Below are 20,921 nucleotides of genomic sequence, written 5' to 3' on the forward strand. Positions count from 1 at the left end.
TGATGCAGCTTTCCATGCAAATCTATCCTGTGCAAGCTCCTTCATCTCCCAGTACCTACTGCAACCTACATCCTTCTGAATCTGCTTAGTGTATTCATCTCTTGGTCTCCCTCTACGGTTTTTACCCTCCACGCTGCCCTCCAATACTAAATTGGTGATTACTTGATGCCTCAGAACATGTCCTACCAACCGATCCCTTCTTCTAGTCAAATTGTGCCACAAACTTCTCTCCCCAATCCTATTCAATACCTCCTCATTAGTTACGTGATCTACCCACCTAATCTTCAACATTCTTCTGTAGCACCACATTTCAAAAGCTTCTATTCTCTTCTTGTCCAAACTATTTATTGTCCATGTTTCACTTCCATACATGGCTACACTCCATACAAATACTTTTAGAAACGACTTACTGAGACTTAAATCTATACTTGATGTTAACAAATTTCTCTTCTTCAGAAACACTTTCCTTGCCATTGCCAGTCTACATTTTATATCCTCTCTACTTCGACCATCATCAGTTACTTTGCTCCCCAAATAGCAAAACTCATTTACTACTTTAAGTGTCTCATTTCCTAATCTAATTCCCTCAGCATCGCCCGACTTAATTCGATTACATTCCATTATCCTTGTTTTGCTTTTGTTGATGTTCATCTTATATCCTCCCTTCAAGACACTGCCCATTCCGTTCAACTGCTCTTCCAAGTCCTTTGCTGTCTCTGACAGAATTAGTATGTCATCGACGAACTGTAAAGTTTTTATTTCTTCTCCATGGATTTTAATACCTACTCCGAATTTTTCTTTTGTTTCCTTTACTGCTTGCTCAATTTACAGATTGAATAACATCGGGGAGAGGCTATAACCCTGTCTCACTCCCTTCCCAACCACTGCTTCCCTTTCATGTCCCTCGACTGTTATAACTGCCATCTGGTTTCTGTACAAATTGTAAATAGCCTATTGCTCCCTGTATTTTACCCCTGCCACCTTGAGAATTTGAAAGAGATTATTCCAACAAAGAGATAGAGGGGTGGCCAGTACTTACCTCAGCTCAGTACAGCCGATAGATACACATAAAACAGAACCGAAAATTTATGTTCCTAGCTTTCGGAAAAAATGTTCCTCCATCGGGGAGGAGAGAGGGGAAAGAAAGGGAAGAAGGGAAAGGAGATTCAGTTACTCACAACCCAGGTTATGAAGCAACAGGGAAAGGAAAATAGGGAGGGTAGCAAGGATGGAGGCATGGTTGTCAGAGGGAAGCCAAAGATATTCTACTGTAAGTACTGTGCTAGCTTCAAACCAAAGAGGATGCATACAGAAGTAAAGAGGTATATAGTATAAAGATAAACACAACTATGTAGGATGAAAAGATGCGTGAATGGCTAAAGAGGAAAGGGAAAGAGGAGAAGACTGAAGAGAAATGGGAGTGAGGTTGTTTAACGTAGGTTCAGTCCAGGGGGATGGCAGGATGAAAGGATGTGTTGGAGTGCAAGTTCCCATCTCCGCAGTTCAGAGGGACTGGTGTTGGGTGGGACAAGCCAAATGGCACATACGGTGTAGCAGGTTCCTAGGTCCCTAGAATTATGCTGGAGGGCATGCTCCGCTACTGGGTATTGGGCATCTCCTAGGCGGACAGTTCGTCTGTGTCCGTTCATGCGCTCAGCCATTTTAGTTGTTGTCATGCCGATGTAAAAGGCTGTGCAGTGCAGGCATGTCAGTTGATAAATGATATGTGTAGTTTCACACGTGGCCCTGCCTTGAATTGTGTGTGTTTTACCAGTAGCGGGGCTGGAGTAGGTGGTTGTGGGGGGATGCATGGGGCAGGTTTTGCAGCGGGGTCGGTTACAGGGGTAGGAACCGCTGGGTAGAGAAGGTAGTCTGGGAATATTGTAGGGTTTAACAAGGATGTTACAGAGGTTAGGGGGTGATGAAAGGCAACTCTGGGTGGTGTGGGGAGAATTTTGTCAAGGGATGATCTCATTTCAGGGGTTGACTTGAGAAAGTCATATCCCTGGCGGAGTAATTTGTTGATGTTTTCGAGGCCAGGGTAATATTGGGTGACAAGGGGGATGCTTCTATGTGGTCTGGGGGTAGGAACATTGTTGTTGGACGGGGAGGAATGTATTGCTCGGGAGATCTGTTTGTGGACAAGGTCTGCAGGATAGTTGTGGGAGAGGAAAGCACTGGTCAGGTTATTGGTGTAATTGTTGAGGTATTCGTCACTGGAGCAGATACGTTTGCCACGAATACTTAGGCTGTAGGGAAGAGAGCGTTTGATGTGGAATGGATGGCAGCTATCAAAGTGAAGGTACTGTTGTTTGTTTGTGGGTTTGATATGGACAGAGGTGTGTATGTGAGCTTCAACAAGATGAAGGTCAACATCCAGGAAGGTGGCTTGGGTTTTAGAGAAGGACCAGGTGAAATTCAGATTCGAAAAGGAGTTGAGGTTATGGAGGAAATTATTGAGTGTTTCTTCACCATGAGTCCAGACCACAAAGATGTCATCTATAAACCTACACCAGGCCAGAGGAAGCAGCTGCTGGGTCTTCAGGAAAGCCTCCACCATGCGGCCCATGAAGAGGTTGGCATAGGACGGAGCCATCCTGGTTCCCATGGCCGTTCCCCTGATTTGTTTGTAGGTCTGGCCTTCAAAAGTGAAGTAATTATGGATGAGGATGAAGTTGGTAACTGTGATAAGGAACGAGGTTTTTGGAAGATCTTCGGGTGGGTGTTGGGAGAGGTAGTGCTCAAGGGCAGAGAGACCATGGGTATGTGGGATGTTTGTGTAAAGGGATGTAGCATCTATGGTGACAAGAAAGGTTTTAGGTGGGAGAGGAGTGGGAATGGATTTGAGGCGTTCTAAGAAGTGGTTTGTGTCTTTGATGTAGGATGGGAGTCTGCGGGTGATAGGTTGGAGGTGCTGGTCTACCAGAGCTGAGATACGTTCAGTTGGGGCTTTGAAGCCTGCTACAATGGGACAGCCAGGATGGTTCTCTTTGTGGATTTTGGGTAATAGATAGAAGGTAGGGGTACGTGGCTCAGGTGGAGTGAGTAAGTCTATGGAAGCCGTTGTGAGGCCTTGTGAGGGACCTTGGATTTTTAGGATTTTTTGCAGCTCAGTCTGGATGGAGGGAATGGGATCCTGGGTAACAGCTTTGTAGGTTGAGGTGTCGGAGAGTTGACGCAGTCCTTCTGCCACATACTCCACACAGTCAAGTACGACAGTTGTGGAGCCTTTATCCGCCGGGAGGATGACAATAGAGCGGTCTATTTTCAGCTCCTTAATGGCACGGGATTCAGCTGGGGTGATGTTGGGGGTTGTCGGGATGTTCTTCAAGAAGGACTGGGAGGCAACACTGGGTGTGAGGAATTCCTGAAATGTCTGCAAGGGATGGTTTTGGGGGAGGGGAGGAGTATCCCTTTGAGAAGGCAGTCGGAACTGTTCTAGACTGTTGTGTCTAGACAAGACAGCCTAGACACAATGAGAGGAAGCCGAAAGGCACGCGCTTAAACTCACGCAGGCTGGCGTGGGGTCTGAAACAGGATACGTAATGAATGCTATAAAGAAAAGTACGTAGCTTCTGGAATACTTAACTTTAATCCACATTTGTAGAACATCGCTCTTGATGATACATTAATAGAATCTCAATATCAATTGAATACGGCGCCTTGCTAGGTCGTAGCAAATGTAGCTGAAGGCTATGGTAACTATCGTCTCGGCAAATGAGAGCGTAGTTGTCAGTGAACCGTTCCTTCCAAAGTCGGCTGTACAACTGGGGCGAGTGCTAGTACGTCTCTCTAGACCTGCCGTGTGGCGGCACTCAGTCTGCCATCACTGACAGTGGCGACACGCGGGTCCGTCGTATACTAGCGGACCTCGGCCGATTTAAAAGCTACCACCTAGCAAGTGTGGTGTCTGGCAGTGACACCACATAGACAGGGTTCAACACTGGGTCTAGTATTTGGGGGCTGTGTTTGGGTAGTGAAGTGATATTTCCAGTTGAGGTTCCGGGTGAATGAGAGGAGATGTTTAACCAGGGCAGTGTGGTTGAATTTAGGCGTGGGGCTAAAGGTTAAGCCTTTTGATAGAACAGATGTCTCTGGAGGAGAGAGGGGTCTGGATGAGAGGTTTAGGACTGAATTGTGACTGGTGATATGTGGCATTTGACTGTGGTTATAGTTGAGATTTGGTCTGTGTGGAGTATGTGCTGGGATGGGGAGATTGAGTAGGGTGGCTAGGCTAGGTTTGTTGGCTATGAGGGGGGTTTGTTGAAGGTTCTGTTGTGGTTGGTGTTTGTGAGGGATAGGGAGAGGGACCCCACTTCTTAGGTGTTGCACTAGCACTGTGGATAGTTTTTTCAGGTGGTGTGTGGCATGGAACTCAAGTTTGCAGCTGGCTTCTAGGATGATGTTCCTGAGTGTGTTCTCTAAGCAAGGGTTTGAGAGGTGGAGGACTTTGAAGAGAGATAGGAGCTGTTGGGAGTGGTGGTTACATGAAGTAGTGTAGAGATTCAGGACAAGTTGGGTAAGGGCTAAGGATTGAAGGTTCTGGAAGTCCAGGAGAGACTGGTGGAAGGAGGAATTGCACCCGGAGATGGGAACTTTTAAGGTAAGCCCTTTAGGGGTAATTCCAAAGGTTAAGCAGGACCGGAGGAAAAGTATGTGGGATTGCAGTTTGGCTACGGTGAATGCATGTTTCTGGAATGAATGTAAATAATGTGGTATAGAATTAGGGTACATAGTGGGTAACTGGTGGGTAGGGAAATTAAATAACTAAAGTTGAAATAGTAATCATAAGAAGGAATAAAACGCGGAGGGAAGGACAAGAAAGAAAGAAATTGTGTTGGTAATGTTCAATATCAAAGGAAGACCACTAAATAAGAAAAATATGGGAAACATTGACCAGACCAAGCAAGTATGTCCAGATCAGGGGAAAAGAACACACGTTGCTCAAAAACAGAGATAGCGAGTGGCGAAAAAATGATCGCGCGTGCCACAAAAGAGATCGCGCGTGCCGCAAAAGAGATCGCGCGTGCCGCAAAAGAGATCACGCGTGCCGCAAAAAAGTTTGCGGGTGGTGCAGAAATGTCCCAAAAAAATTTTCTTGTGGCAGAGAAAGATAGGCAATGGCACAAAAATATCGCCAGCAACAAGAAATCGACGGAAATGGATGATACTGGTAGGTGTGGAAGAGATTGTAGGCAGTGATTGTTGGCTGGAAAACAGCGAATAATGAACGTTAAAACTAGGAATGTTTAATAAATAAATCAATAAATAAAAAAGAGAAGAGGACTATAAACGGAACAAGATAATAGGAGGAAGATGAAACTAGCACAGTTGGTGACGGAAATATTTATTTATGTATATATAAAACACTGAAGAAGAGAAAGTGTTAAGATGACAGATGTAAGTGATAGCTAACAAAAGGGACAAAACAATGAAGGATGTGGACCATAAAACACCAGTCCCTCTGAACTACGGAGATGGGAACTTGCACTCCAACACATCCTTTCATCCCGCCATCCCCCTGGACTGAACCTACGTTAAACAACCTCACTCCCATTTCTCTTCAGTCTTCTCCTCTTTCCCTTTCCTCTTTAGCCATTCACGCATCTTTTCATCCTACATAGTTGTGTTTATCTTTATACTATATACCTCTTTACTTCTGTATGCATCCTCTTTGGTTTGAAGCCAGCACAGTACTTACAGTAGAATATCTTTGGCTTCCCTCTGACAACCATGCCTCCATCCTTGCTAACCTCCCTGTTTTCCTTTCCTTGTTGCTTCATAACCTGGGTTGTGAGTAACTCAATCTCCTTTCTCTTCTTCCCTTTCTTTCCCCTCTCTCCTCCCGATGAAGGAACATTTGTTCCGAAAGCTAGGAACGTAAATTTTCGGTTCTGTTTTATATGTATCTATCGGCTGTACTGAGCTGAGGTAAGTACTGGCCAGCCCCTCTATCTCTTTGTTAGTATTTGTTTCACATCTTTATATGAGATTTTCCATTAATCAAAGAGATTATTCCAGTCAACATTGTCGAAAGCTTTCTCCAAGTCTACAAATGCTAGAAACTTAGGTTTGCCTTTTCTTAATCTAGCTTCTAAGATAAGTCGTAAGGACAGTATTGCCTCACGTGTTCCAACATTTCTACGGAATCCAAACTGATCTTCCCCGAGGTCGGCTTCTACCAGTTTTATCATTCGTCTGTAAATAATTTGCATTAGTATTTTGCAGCTGTGACTTGTTAAACTGATAGTTTGGTAATTTTCACATCTGTCAACACCTGCTTTCTTTGGGATTGGAATTATTGTATTCTTCTTGAACTCTGAGGGTATTTCGCCTGTCTCGTACATCTTGCTCACCAGATGGTAGAGTTTTGTCAGGACTGGTTCTCCCAAGGCCGTCAGTAGTTCTAATGGGATGTTGTCTACTCCCGGGGCCTTGTTTCGACTCAGGTCTTTCAGTACTCTGTCAAACTCTTCACGCAGTATCGTATCACCCATTTCATTTTCATCTACATCCTCTTCCATTTCCATAATATTGTCCTCAAGAACATCGCCCTTGTATAGACCCGCTATATACTCCTTCCACCTTTCTGCTTTCCCCTCTTTGCTTAGAACTGGGTTTCCATCTGAGCTCTTGATATTCATACAAGTGGCTCTCTTTTCTCCAAAGGTCTCTTTAATTTTCCTGTAGGCTGTATCTATCTTACCCCTAGTGAGATAAGCCTCTACATCCTTACATTTGTCCTCTAGCCATGCCTGCTTAGCCATTTTGCACTTCCTGTCGATCTCATTTGTAAGATGTTTGTATTCCTTTTTGCCTGCTTCATTTACTGCATTTTTATATTTTCTCCTTTCATCAATTAAATTCAATATTTCTTCTGTTACCCAAGGATTTCTACTAGCCCTCGTCTTTTTACCTACTTGATCCTCTGCCGCCTTCACTACTTCATCCCTCAAAGCTACCCATTCGTCTTCTACTGTATTTCTTTCCCCCATTCCTGTCAATTGTTCTGTTATGCTCTCCCTGAAACTCTGTATAACCTCTGGTTTAGTCAGTTGATCCAGGTCCCATCTCCTTAAATTCCTACCTTTTTGCAGTTTCTTCAGTTTTAATCTACAGTTCATAACCAATAGATTGTGGTCAGATTCCACATCTGCCCCTGGAAATGTCCTACAATTTGAAACCTGGTTCCTAAATCTCTGTCTTACCATTATATAATCTATCTGATACCTTTTAGTATCTCCAGGATTCTTCCATGTATACAGCCTTCTTTTATGAGTCTTGAACCAAGTGTTAGCTATGATTAAGTTATGCTCTGTGCAAAATTCTACCAGACGGCTTCCTTTTTCATTTCGTAACCTCAATCCATATTCACCTACTATGTTTCCTTCTCTCCCTTTTCCTACTGTCGAATTCCAGTCACCCATAACTATTAAATTTTCGTTTTCCTTCACTACCTGAATAATTTCTTTTATCTCATCATACATTTCTTCAATTTCTTCGTCATCTGCAGAGCTAGTTGGCATATAAACTTGTACTACTGTAGTAGGCGTGGGCTTCGTGTCTATCTTGGCCACAGTAATGCGTTCACTATGCTGTTGGTAGTAGCTTACCCGCACTCCTATATTTTTATTCATTATTAAACCTATTCCTGCATTACCCCTACTTGATTTTGTATTTATAACCCTGTATTCACCTGACCAGAAGTCTTGTTCCTCCTGCCACCGAACTTCACTAATTCCCACTATATCTAATTTTAACCTATCCATTTCCCTTTTTAAATTTTCTAACCTACCTGCCCGATTAAGGGATCTAACATTCCACGCTCCGATCCGTAGCATGCCAGTTTTCTTTCTCCTGATAATGACGTCCTCCTGAGTAGTCCCCGCCCGGAGATCCGAATGGGGGACTATTTTATCTCTGGAATATTTTACCCAAGAGGACGCCATCATCATTTAACCATACAGTAAAGCTGCATGCCCTCGGGAAAAATTACGGCTGTAGTTTCCCCTTGCTTTCAGCCATTCGCAGTACCACAACAGCAAGGCCATTTTGGTTAGTGTTACAAGGCCAGATCAGTCAATCATCCAGACTGTTGCCCCTGCAACTACTGAAAAGGCTGCTGCCCCTCTTCAGGAACCACACGTTTGTTTGGCCTCTCAACAGATACCCCTCCGTTGTGGTTGCACCTACGGTACGGCTATCTGTATCGTTGAGGCACGCAAGCCTCCCCACCAACGGCAAGGTCCATGGTTCATTTGAAGCCCATATCTTCACTAGGATGATCCCCCACCTGTGTCTGCTCCGCTTACATACTTTTGTTACTGCTTCATGTGCCCGCAATACCACCAGGCGGCATATGGCATCGCAGTAGGTAGTGGTCATAATGTTTTGGCTTACCTGTGTACTCTGTCATATTGATTTTTATTTAACTCTTTTTTCCCTTGCTGATATATTGGAGTTTATTATAAATAATATGTACTAATTCACTGTTACACATTTATTTGTTTGTTCGCAGGACATACCAGACTTGACAAAGTCTGGTGTGGTTGCCAATGTATAGTCCAGGCTTCTGCTGGACCATGAACATAACAGTGTAATGAACTGTCTCTTCTCTGTCAGTCATTTGACTTCCCTTCGGTTTTTATGTTCCGTTTATTTATGCAGTGCTTGAAAAACTAGTCCACTGACAGTCTTAAAAATTAACTTATAAATGTGATATAGCAGACGTGTTGACATTTTATCAGTATTTTAGAATATTTTGAATTGTAATTTATAAATTATGATTAAGCTAGACATTTAACTAAGTGAAGTGGACATTGAAAATCACAAATATGCATTGTCAAGCCAAATTTCCCTAGGTACAACAAAGTAAAGTATTATCTGTGATTCTTTTCGTCAGAATATAATTTCTGTTCAGAAACAGTTACTGACTTAAATGTTCTATTAAGTGTCATTTGGGTGAACACGATATTCCTATCAGAACATGTTCTAGGTTGTTTGTGGTTGGATGTTTTAACTATAAAGACAAATGGGCTTGAAAAGGTTGTTCTGGGATTCAACTCAATTAAACATTGACATTGTACCAGAGTTACAATCATGTGTGTACGTTTGTGATGATGTAACGTTCCCCAGATAATATTACGTGTTGGGACATTTGGCTAGAAGAGAGAGATAAAATATATGATTATTGAAAGTAACCAATGGTTGCAAATATAGCCACATTATAATTTAAAACATATGATTAGATTCGTGTAGGTTGTCACAAAACATTACAGTCAAAATGATACAGTTAGCAGGGGATTCTAAACTGAGAGATAAGAAACCAGGCATCAGACTGGGACTGCAAAGTTGAGGAACCTGTCTACTTAGAAGAATTTGAGGTATATCTCGTGCCACCAAGGGCCTACAAAGACCAATACCAGTGGCCTGTTCTTGTACCCCGATTGGCATAAGGTGATATCACCATAGATGCCAACCACTACCAATGTCTTGCACACTGTAGAAAAGTCAACCATCCATCTGTGAAGTGTCCACTGTGAAGTTTACTATCCATATTGAATAATGTGAACATTATGGGAACAAACAATGGAAAACCCACTATAGATAATGACAATATTATGAAAATGATAGAGTGCTACCCACCATATAGCAGAGATGTTGAGTCACAGACAGGCACAACATAAAGACTGCTAAACAAATAAGATTTCGGCCAACAGGCCTACTTCTGAATTGGATGACACGCAACAAAGGTGGTGGTGGGAGGGTGTATGGAATAGGTCCTGCATCTAGGCCTATTGCAGACCTATGAGCCATGAGGCAAGGGGTTGGGAGCAGTGGTGGAGTAGCAGTGGAACCTCATCCATCCCTATGTAGCTCATATGGTCGTAGGATGTTGTGTAGGTTCAGCGGGTGGTGGAATACCACTGTGGGAGGGGTGGGAAGGTTAGTGGATAGGACATTTCTCATTTCAGGGCATGATGAGAGGTAGTCAAAATCCTGTTGGAGAATGTAAGTCAGTTGCTACACTCCTGGGTGGTACTGAGTCACGAGGGGAATGCTCCTCTGTGGCTGGACGGTGGGACTTTGGGAGGTGGTGGTGACTGGAATGATAAGGCCCGGGAGATCTATTTTTTTACAAGATTGGGAGGGTAATTTCAGTCTGTGAAGGCCTCTGTGAGACCTTCAGTGTATTTTGAGAGGAACTGCTCGTCACTACAGATGTGACTGCCACAGGTAGCTAAGCTGGTATGGAAAGGACTTCTTGGTGTGGAATGGTTGGCAGCTATTGAAGTGGGAGTACTGCTGGTGATTGGTAGGTCTGATATGGACAGAGGTACTGATGTAGCCATTTTTGAGGTGGAGGTCAACATCGAGGAAGGTGGCTTGTTGGGTTGAGTAGGACCAGGTGAAGTGGAACGGGGAGAAAGTGTTGAGGTTCTGGAGGAATATGGATAGGGTGTTCTCACCCTCGATCCAGATCATGAAGATGTTATCAGTGAATCTACACCAGGTGAGAGGTTAGCAGTACTGGGCAGTTAGGAAGTATTCATCTATATGGTCAATGAATGGGTAGGCATATGATTTGTCATGTGAGTGCCTGTTGCTGTACCCCGAATTTGTTTGTAGGTGGTGCTTTGAAAGGAAAAGTAATTGTGGGTGAGGATATAGTTGGTGGTGGTGACTGGGAAGGAGTTTGTAGGTTTGAAATCCATTGGGCATTGGGAAATGTAGCATTCAATAATGGCAAAGCCATGACCATTAGGGATGTTATTGTAAATCTATGTTGCATCAATAGTGATGAGTAAGGCACTGTGTGGTAAAGGAAGAGGAACTGTGGAGGGTTAGTGGAGGAAATGGTAGAGGGTCTGGAATGGCCCTAAGGGTTTGAAGAGAGACTGGAGATCATGCTGGATTTCCTGGAATGGGATCACTGTGGCAGGGTTTATAGGTGGATGAATCTGACAAATGGCAGAGTCCTTCTGCCAGGTAATCCTTGTGATTCAAAATAACATTGGTGGTGTGATTGTCAGCAGGTAGAATTATAAGGTCAGTATCAATTTTTTAGGCGGTGAATTGAGAATCTTTTTACAGATGTAAGGTTAGCTTTCATGTTGAGAGATTTGGGGAGCGATCTTGAAGCAAGGCTCAGGATCAAGAAATTCTGAAAAGTTGACAGGAGGTGATTTGGGGGAAGTGGGGGTGGGTCGCTGTTGGGTGGAAGAGTGAATTGAGATGGGCAGGGTTGAACATTGGTCTTCAATTGAGTCTTGTAGGGTTGGTTGCAAAAATATGTTTCTACTGTAGGGACTGGGAGAAGGAGAAAATGCCTTCACAAGTCCAGCATGAGTGAATTTAGGAGTGGGGCAAAAGTTAAGACCTTTGAAAAAGACTGATTCTTCTGTGGTACTAAGGTTCATGAGTGTTTTTCAGGTCTGTTTAGCTTCTGGATTCTGTATGGTGGTGGTGAGAGAGTTTTTGAGGTTGGGGTGAATGTAATATGTTTGCAGAACAGGGTTTGTGTGCTATGGAAGGATGTGGGGCAGGTTTGGAGGCTGTTTTAGTGCTGGTGGATCATGGTAGTCCAAGGCAGGAGTAGGAAGTGAACAGATTTGAGGTGGCATTGTGCATGCTGCTTTAGTTCCTGGAGGGCAATAGTTTCAATGTGTGAGATGAGATTACATCTTTCCACCACCATCTATTCCACTCTGGTCACAGGCATCAACCTATCTTATCAAAGGCAGGACTACCTGTGAAAGTAGTCACGTGATCTACAGTCTAAGCTGCAACCACTGTGCTGTGTTCTACGTGGGCGTGACAACCAGCAGGTTGTCTGTTCGCATGAATAGCCACTGAAAAACTGTGGGCAAGAAACTGCTGGACCACCCAATTGCTGAGCACACTGCCCAACACAACATTCTTCATTTCAGTGACTACTTCACAGCCTGTACCACTGGATCCTTCTTACAAACACCAGCTTTTCTGAAACCTGCAGGTGGTATCGATCCCTGCAATATATCCTACGTTCCCATAGTCCTCCTGGACCCAACCTTTGTGTCACTGCACTTCACCCACCTATCCATTTCCCTGTTCCCACTTTATCACTACACAGACTTATATTCCAGCAACACATCCACAGTTCTGTACTTCTCTCCTGTTCTGCCCTCCCTTCCCCTCCCCCCTGCCCTGCATGCAGCTCATGGTCTAGTGGCTTGCATTGCTGTCTCTGGATCACGGGATCACGGTTTTGATTCCCGGCCAGGTTGGGGATTTTCTCTGCCCTGGGACTGTGTGTTTGTGTTGTCATCATCATCATCAGCATCATCATCATCCCCATCCCCCTGCCCTGCATCTAACCTCCCGAATACACCAGCTGCCCTGCCCTCTTCTCACCTCATCCCTGTATGCTCCCACAAGCAGCACTTTACCATCCCCCAACCCTACCCTGCTATCCCATCCTTCTCACCCTGGCCTCGTCCTTACCCCCACTACCCAGATTGCTTCTTCCATCATGTGATGTTGCTCACAGCTGACAATCTGGTCTCAGTAACCAGAGACAGTGGTCATGTATGTGTGAGTTGTGTTTGCTAGAATGTGTGTATCTATGTTGCCTAATTTATAAGGCCTTTTGGCCAAGAGTTTACTTGTTTATCAGTTTGTTGTTGTTGTGCCTGTCTGTTATTCTTCATCTCGGCTGTACAGTGAGTTGCAATCTATCTTTTTCACAATGTTGACATTACAGGAACATACAAACATGCATTTAATGTATAATGCAGAAGGGTGTAGTGCTTGCAAGACCAAATAAATGTGTAGAAAAGAGTCATGGACATCCTAATTGAAAGAAATTTGTCCCTGTAGAGAGAAGCTTAAAAGACGTTGCAGTTTTAGTCACAGAGAGCTTAGCTTAGATCTTAACAAAGAAGTTTGGCAGTATCCTAGCTGTGCCGAGCAGTCTAAGGCGCTGCAGTCATGGACTGTGCGGCTAGTCCCGGCGGAGATTCGAGTCCTCCCTCGGGCATGGGTGTGTGTGTTTGTCCTTAGGACAATTTAGGTTAAGTAGTGTGTAAGCTTAGGGACTGATGACCTTAGCAGTTAAGTCCCATAAGATTTCACACACATTTGAACATTTTTTATCCTAGGTGCCTGTCTCATGGACTGTGTAAAGGACAGCAGGAGACTTTGTACAGGTGCTGCTACTGTGATGCACACATTAAGGTTGTTGGTTGTCACATTAGTCTTTGCTTTATGGTTTTGGGTTGTTTGTTACAAAATACCATATATTGATTTCCAACCATTAGTTCCTTGTCTCAAAGTACTCAGTATAGAATCCTGTAAGACTGTATAATTTTCGTCTTAAATGTTTGGTTTTCATCCTAAATGTTTGACACATGATAGATAATTAGAGTGGTAGAGCAATGCTTTATTTATTACTACTACATTCACAAAAATGGAGTTGCTTCAGTTACATTTATTTTCTTTAAAATAATTCTTTAAATTTTTACATCTGCAGAAATATTAACACCATAAGAACAACAACTACTACTACTACTACTACTACTACTACTACTACTAGAACTCTTAATACTGAAATTACAGATTAGAGGAAGTGTCAAACATCTGTAGCTAACACGCACAAGCAGGGCAGTTGGAACAATGTATAAAATTTTCACTTGGATTAAGCCTGAATACTGCATTCCTTTGAAGATAATGTACATTTTGGCATCACTGACTGAGAAATTTATGTTAAAGCTTTTAAGCTACTGATAGCATCTCAGTCTTGATACTTCCAAGCCATTATATTGACATACTCCCAGGAACTGGTTGCAACTATGGTACACTTTCAAATTCATTACTTTAAGGTCAGCAATCCCCACACTTATCATCATACATTTTGGTGATGTGACTGTTCCTAGATGTTGCTAAGGTCTGTGGAAGCATTCTCCAGTATACTGGCGCTTGAAAGACAATACTGAGTGGTGCCTTGTTTATGTTTATGTTTATGTTTATGTTTACATACATTGGTGGTGTCCTTGGCACTGAGGGCAAGCAGTTGTGCCACCGCCAGCTGTGACATGGTTATCTGCCCTTTGTGTACGAGGATACCACTAGTGTATCCAAACATGAACGCAAACAAGGCACCACTTTTTGTGATAGATTGAAATGCAATATGTTGGTTACTTATATGAAATTCAAATGAGAACTCCATCTTTAACTCAGTTTTCATCAAATACAGAATTTATGTTTGAACCTGCAAGTACGTTTCTTCCAGCCACACTAAGCAGTCTTGCATAAAACTCATCTCAGATCCATTTCACAGCTGATTGTGTGTGTGAGAATGTGTATAATTTATGAGAGAAAGAGCTAATGCATGAAAGCTAGTGTGAGTGATGTTTTCTGTTGTGTGATTCTGTGCTCAACATATTGATCTGCTATAAGTGAGTGGTTGCCTTTCCCTTATTTTATGGCACTGCTCCATCCAGGAATTGCTATTATTGTTAAAAAGTATTTAATATTTATCTTTAACATAATTTATTTACAAAAAAATTTTAATTTTAATGTGACTATTTGAAAATGTTAGTACATTAAAAAACAAATTAATATTAATTGTCATTTACTTTTTGAATAAAATTTAAGAAAAGAATGAATTGAATGTGATAGAACAACACAAATTTATAAATCATGCAAAATCTCACATTTAAAAGATATAAATAAGCAAGCTAACAGCACAAAACCTGAAAATTACATTGGACAGACAGATACTGTATTGTGAAAATGAATGATTAGTCAGATAACAGCACCTCAAAGCCTTGAACTGAACATACTGATTTCCCTGAAAGTATACAATACCATAGAACATTTAACATCTTTGACAGTGCCAAAAAGCCTATGTTCTTATGTGATGAGAACTTGCTTGGTAGTTGAATCCTGAAGACACAACAGATGGAGTAACATATGCAGCCTCTTCTGCTTAAAACCATTAGCTTTAATAAATGTAGAAGCATTCTGTTGAAATATGTGAAGCAGTGTTTAAAGATACATCTTGGATTATATGCTTTTTTGCATTGGATTAAGTTTAATGGCAAATTCGGTTATGTTAAGTATTTAACAGAGTGACGCCAATAAACTAGTTCTGATAGGCTGATATTTGGTTATATCTTGTTCTCTGTTGATGATTCAGAATAATTCATTCCATTGGCTGTTGGACGTTTCTTTGTAGAAAAGTTAATCTTCTATAATGACGTGAAAAAAGGGGCTATTCTTCTATATTAATATAAAGGGAACGTAGAGAAACTGAAAATAACGAAAACACCAATTACTAAAATCTTAAGATTTGCAGTCATCTTTGTTCTGTTATTACTCATAATGCTTTCATTCAGTAAGTACACTTTTTCTGCCTACTTTAACTGCAGCTTTCATTATAAGAACACTAATTTTGCTTAGGAATTTTAGTTTGTATCACGCAAGATTACTTATTTTATATTACATTTTATATTACTAGGCACCAAAAATTTGAAATTTAAATTGAAGAGGAGTGAAACGGCATTAGTGTTAAATATATGTTGTTCCCAGACTATGTATGAAAATGCCAATAAACATGTGAAGATCGTAATATGGTCATACAAGAAACTGCATCAGCAATGTTTGCCAGCTTGTTTCTATATACTACTGTTATCTTGTGCTATCCAGTGTTGTTATTGTTTGCTTTGTTGACTTTACAGTTCTGTCACTGATAATGGTGTCATTCCTCCATCTGCTTGCATCAATCGTTGCGTGGATATTCATGATCTTTGTTAGTATTGCTTCAGTTGGTAAGTACTATTATTACTATAGCAATGTAGGTATTTCTAATGACCTTAGAACATATGTTATTTGGTGTCTGGACATTCACATTGTCTATAGGTGTTCATACCCAATATGACTGTTTCAGAAGACTGGTATTTGTGCACACTAGCATAGACTCAGGAAAAACATATAGAGATACAAAGAATTCTGTAATATTGATTTAATGTCTTTATATAGTTGACACAATTTTCTTTAAAGAGACTGTGGCTACTGCCTTTGATATACAACCTTAATTATAGTTGACAGAGTAATTTACAGAGGTAATTTATAATAGTGGGATTTCAGTGAAGATGTGTATCTGGACTTGATCCACATCCCTCCAGATTCTACTGTATCATGGTATTTACATACTAGTAGATCAGAACTTTGATTATCCAACAATTCATCATTATAAGTTGTTTCATAAGTGGTGAGCATGTCAGTATGTCCTGGAAAACAATACTAAGTGCTTTCTCTGAAAACTGCCTGAAACAGGTAGTTTGTAAGCCCACTCAAAATAGAACTATATAAGTGGTGATCAAAAAGTTTCCATTTGAAGGTTGAGAGTCCAGAATTGGGATGACAGTCGGACACTATCACTGTGAGCACTGAGGCAGTAATCCTGCCGATGCACTATTTTGAAGATATCCATTTGGTAAAACATTGTGTCCTGCTGCGTGAAGAAATCCATAGGTGCCTGCTGCACATCCTCGTCCACCAGGAATCGCTGACCCTTCAAGGACTTTTTTAAGGGCCTGAAAGTGTGATAATCACATGGGGAGAATCAGGACTCTATGGTGGTTGCTCAAACATCTGCCACTCTAGTTGGCGTAACTTCTGCATTATGACATTTGCAATTTGAGAATGGGCATTACCATGAAGCAGGAGCACCCTCTGTCACGCACCATTCCACAATGGTGGTTTTCGAAAGACATGCTGAACAGGGCAGTTGATAAAATTTTCAGATATTGATATTTTTTCCAAAAACTGTATTGGCAATATCAAAATGGCAGTATCAAGTGACGTTATTTTTATTTTGTATTAGTTTTTTTCACAATTTTTGGTACATATTTTAAGCTGTTATGGTGAAATTGTAGCAGAAAATAATTTTACTTTCACTGTGGGAAGGAGTCTTTCTATTTTTTGAGCTTCCAACAGGTCCAGTCTTTCTCTTTGTGTATGTGAAGAAAGTATGTTGTTGTTCATGGTTGTTGTGGGCTTCAGCCCGAAGACTGGTTTGATGCAGCTCTCCATGCTACCCTATCCTGTGCAAGCCTCTTCATCTCTGAGTAACTACTGCAACCTACATCCTTCTGAATCCGCTTAGTGTATTCATCTATTGGTCTCCCTACCTACCCTCCACGCTGCCCTCCAATACTAAATTGGTGATTACGTGATGCCTCAGAACATGTCCTACCAACCGATCCCTTCCTCTAGTCAAGTTGTGCCACAAATTCCTCTTCTCCCCATTTCTATTCAATACCTCCTCATTAGTTATGATCTACCCATCTAATCTTCAGCATTCTTTTGTAGCACCACATTTCAAGAGCTTCTATTATCTTTTTTGTCTAAATTACTTATCATCCGTGTTTCACTTCCACACATTGCTAAAATCCATACAATACTTTAAGAAAAGACTTCCTGACACTTGAATCTATACTCGATGTTAACAAATTTCTCCTCTTCAGAAATACTTCCCTTGCTGTTGCCGGTTTACAATTTATGTCCTCTCTACTTTGACCATAATCAGTTATTTTTCTGCCCAAATAGCAAAACTCATCTACTACTTTAAGTGTCTCATTTCCTAATCTAATTCTCGCAGCATAATCAGATTTAATTCAACTACATTCCATTATACTCATGTTGCTTTTGTTGGTGTTCATCTTGTAACCTCCTTTCAAGATACTGTCCATTCTGTTCACTGCTATTCCAGGTCCTTTGCTGTCTCTGACAGAATTACAGTGTCGTCAGCAAACCTCAAAGTTTTTATTTCTTCTCTATGGATTTTAAATCCTACTCAAAAATTTACTTTAGTTTCCTTTACTGCTTGCTCGAAATACAGATTGAATAACATCGGGGATAGGCTACAAGCCTGTCTCACTCCCTTCTCAACTACTGCTGCTCTTTTGTGACCCTAGACCGTTATAAGTGCCATCTGGTTTCCGTACAAATTGTAAATGGTCTTTCGCTCCCTATATTTTACCTCTGCCACGTTCACAATTTGAAACAGAATATTCCAGTCAACATTGTCAAAAGCTTTCTCCAAATCTACAAGTGGTATAAAAGTAGGTTTGCCTTTCCTTAACCTGTCTTGTAAGATAAGTTGTATGGTCATTTTTGCATCGCATGTTCCTAGATTTCTCTGGAATCCAAACTGGTCTTCACTGAGGTTGGCTTCTACCAGTTTTTCCATTTGTATGTAGAGAATTTGTGTTAGTATTTTGCAACCGTCACTTATTAAACTGGTAGTTTGGTAATTTTCACACCTGTCAGCACCTCCTTTCTTTGGAATTTGAAATTGCTATATTCTTCTTGAAGTCTGAGGGTAACTCGCCTGTCTGATACATCTTGCTCACCAGATGGAAGATTTTTGGCATGACTGGCTTTCCCAAGGCTATCAGTGGTCCTAAAGGAATGTCTTAGGTCTTTCAGTGCTCCATCTAATTCTTCATGCAGTATCTTATCTCCCATCTCATCTTCATCTATGTCCTCTTCCATTTCCGTAATACTGCCCTCAAGTACATTGCCCTTGTATAGACCCTCTATATACTCCTTCCACCTTTCTGCTTTCCCTTCTTTGCTTACGACTGGTTTTCCATCTGAGCTCTTGGTATTCATACAGGTGGTTCTCTTTTCTCCAAAGGTGTCTTTAATTTTCCTGTAGGCAGTATCTATCTTACCCCTAGTGATATACACCTCAGTGTGAATGTGAAGAAGTGACACACCAGTTGCGTAAAAAAATCAGTTTTTAGTGCAACTATTGTGCTATTCTTCACATCTGCATTCATCAAAAACAGTTGCTGAAAATGATGAACAAAAATCTAAATAACAAGATTGGTCTTCGCAGTGGGCGGTGACGTGTGAGGGGAAATGCTGATGTATTCGGTGCTTGGTTCTATCAATAGGAACTGCAGTGTTTACCTTCACCATGCAGTTTTGACACTACAACTGCTAGGTCACTGGGGTTGGCAGAAATGGGGGGGGGGGGGGGGGGGGGGGGGATGTCGACATGAAGTATTCCAGGCAAATCCAATATGTGATGAAACTAATTGATGGACCCATCAGACATCTTTTTTTCTGCCACTTACATGCAGTTACCGTTGTTAGCAAAGTGGTTATTGCCAAGCATGAATGTGCATTGTTTTCCTTTCAAGTCTCGCTCTAAGGGGTATAGACAGGGTGCTAGTTTGTTGATGTACAGAATATATAATAATAAATCAGTACTTAAATGTACAGCTCGAAACTGGCAGTACAGTTACAGTCTGAAGTCGATATTTTTGTTGGCCATTATGTTGATGTTTTTTCCATCAATATATGGATACTTTTTCTCGGTATATCGAGAACTGATATTGATACTTTTTAAATATTGATATATCGGATTCCTGGTATTTTTAAAAATATCAACAACTCTAATGCTGCCTCATACACATTCTTCACTCTCCGATGGATGTCTACTGGTGTTTATCCTTCGGTAGCCAAGAAAAGAATAACAAAACCTTGGTCCTGTTATTTACTGCATGCGTGTTGGAAAGGGACGAATACCACACTAGTCGCATGCCTACATGTCAGTGCTTATATACCCTCAACAGAGTCATGCTATGTAGCATATATGCTGCAGTAACATCCTCAAATGGAAACATTTTGATCATTCTTTATATTTTATCTCATGCCAACAAATACACATGATCTCATGTAGGATGTCCACATTGAAACTGGTATCTGCTATAATGATGCAGTAGTAGCAAAATTTATTACCAAAATACAAAGGGCAACTAAAAGAAGTGGAATGATTTATGTGTCCAGTAAACTAAATAAAGAGGCATTTGTGACATAACTCAAGGGGGAACGTAATATTTTTAGCTGTGGATTGGAGCCCAAGTTAAGAACATTTGATCAAACACTGGATAATACAGTGTGGGATACATATTATAGATGAAATAATAATGATGATATCCTTACCTGTCCTATCTGGTGGCATGTGGCTCTAATAGATAAGACTGCAGGTTCATTTTCTGATGTATTTAAAATAAGCATTGAATTGTCGTCTCGTGTAACTGCCTTTCCAGATAGGGTCTGCCATGTCTCTCACCATACATACAGTTATTCTGAAATTCTTTAAGGACCTTCAGTTCTTTTGACTCGCATATCTTCTGAACTGGAAAGAATGTAATCAGAATGTTGTACACGATATTGTGTTTCAGCACACAATTACTTTTATTACTGCAAATCGCACAAATGCCTGTCCTGTAAGAAGACTGTACTCTGCCAGAAACCAAGAATGGGCATGTGTTTAAAATGGCCATAATTAGTTTTATATTATTCTGTAGTGACCAGCAAGTCATGCTGATATTGGCAAGGATTCATATCCTGTACGATCACTTTCCGTGAACTGTTATATAATCCCTGACTGAAACCAGAGCTAACACAGATTTTCTATTATTTCGTAAGACTTATGTTGTAATAGATGTGTACATAGTATAACAGTCCTTTGGTTGTGCCTGTCTGCAACTCAACATTTCATCTTTATTCCTCACCATTGCTGTTTCTTCTATGCAGGCAGTTAAAAATCCATATTTACTTTTAATTAACTACTAAATGATGTAGAGTACATCTTCATAAATTGGATTATATTGCTCTTCTCTTTTACAATGTGGTACCACATTGTACTTAAATGAAATGACGCAATTTCAGAGACTTTACTGGTCTCATTCAGATATAATTTTATGCATATAGACTGAAGCAATGAGTGAAAAGTTGTACTAAGGCTGGGAATCAAACCAGGGTCTTCTGCTTTTTAGGCAAGTGGCTTGTCACTAAGCCACCTTGGCACAGAAGTTCACACAACTGCACAGATTACCCTGGCATGCCTCCCTCCTCCA

The 20,921-nt window shown here is 41.2% G+C and overlaps 1 protein-coding gene across 1 annotated transcript in view; it reads left to right on the top strand.

The window, feature by feature from the left end:
• LOC126183801 (choline transporter-like 1) overlaps positions 1–20,921 on the top strand; it is a 163,146-nt gene that overhangs the window by 65,943 nt on the left and 76,282 nt on the right. Inside the window, exon 7 of the mRNA XM_049926047.1 lies at positions 15,720–15,809. Within this exon, the coding sequence (XP_049782004.1) occupies positions 15,720–15,809 (90 nt within the window). The remainder of the gene's footprint in view (positions 1–15,719; positions 15,810–20,921) is intronic.

This window comes from Schistocerca cancellata, chromosome 1 (genome assembly GCF_023864275.1).
Source record: "Schistocerca cancellata isolate TAMUIC-IGC-003103 chromosome 1, iqSchCanc2.1, whole genome shotgun sequence".
NCBI lineage: Eukaryota > Metazoa > Arthropoda > Insecta > Orthoptera > Acrididae > Schistocerca > Schistocerca cancellata.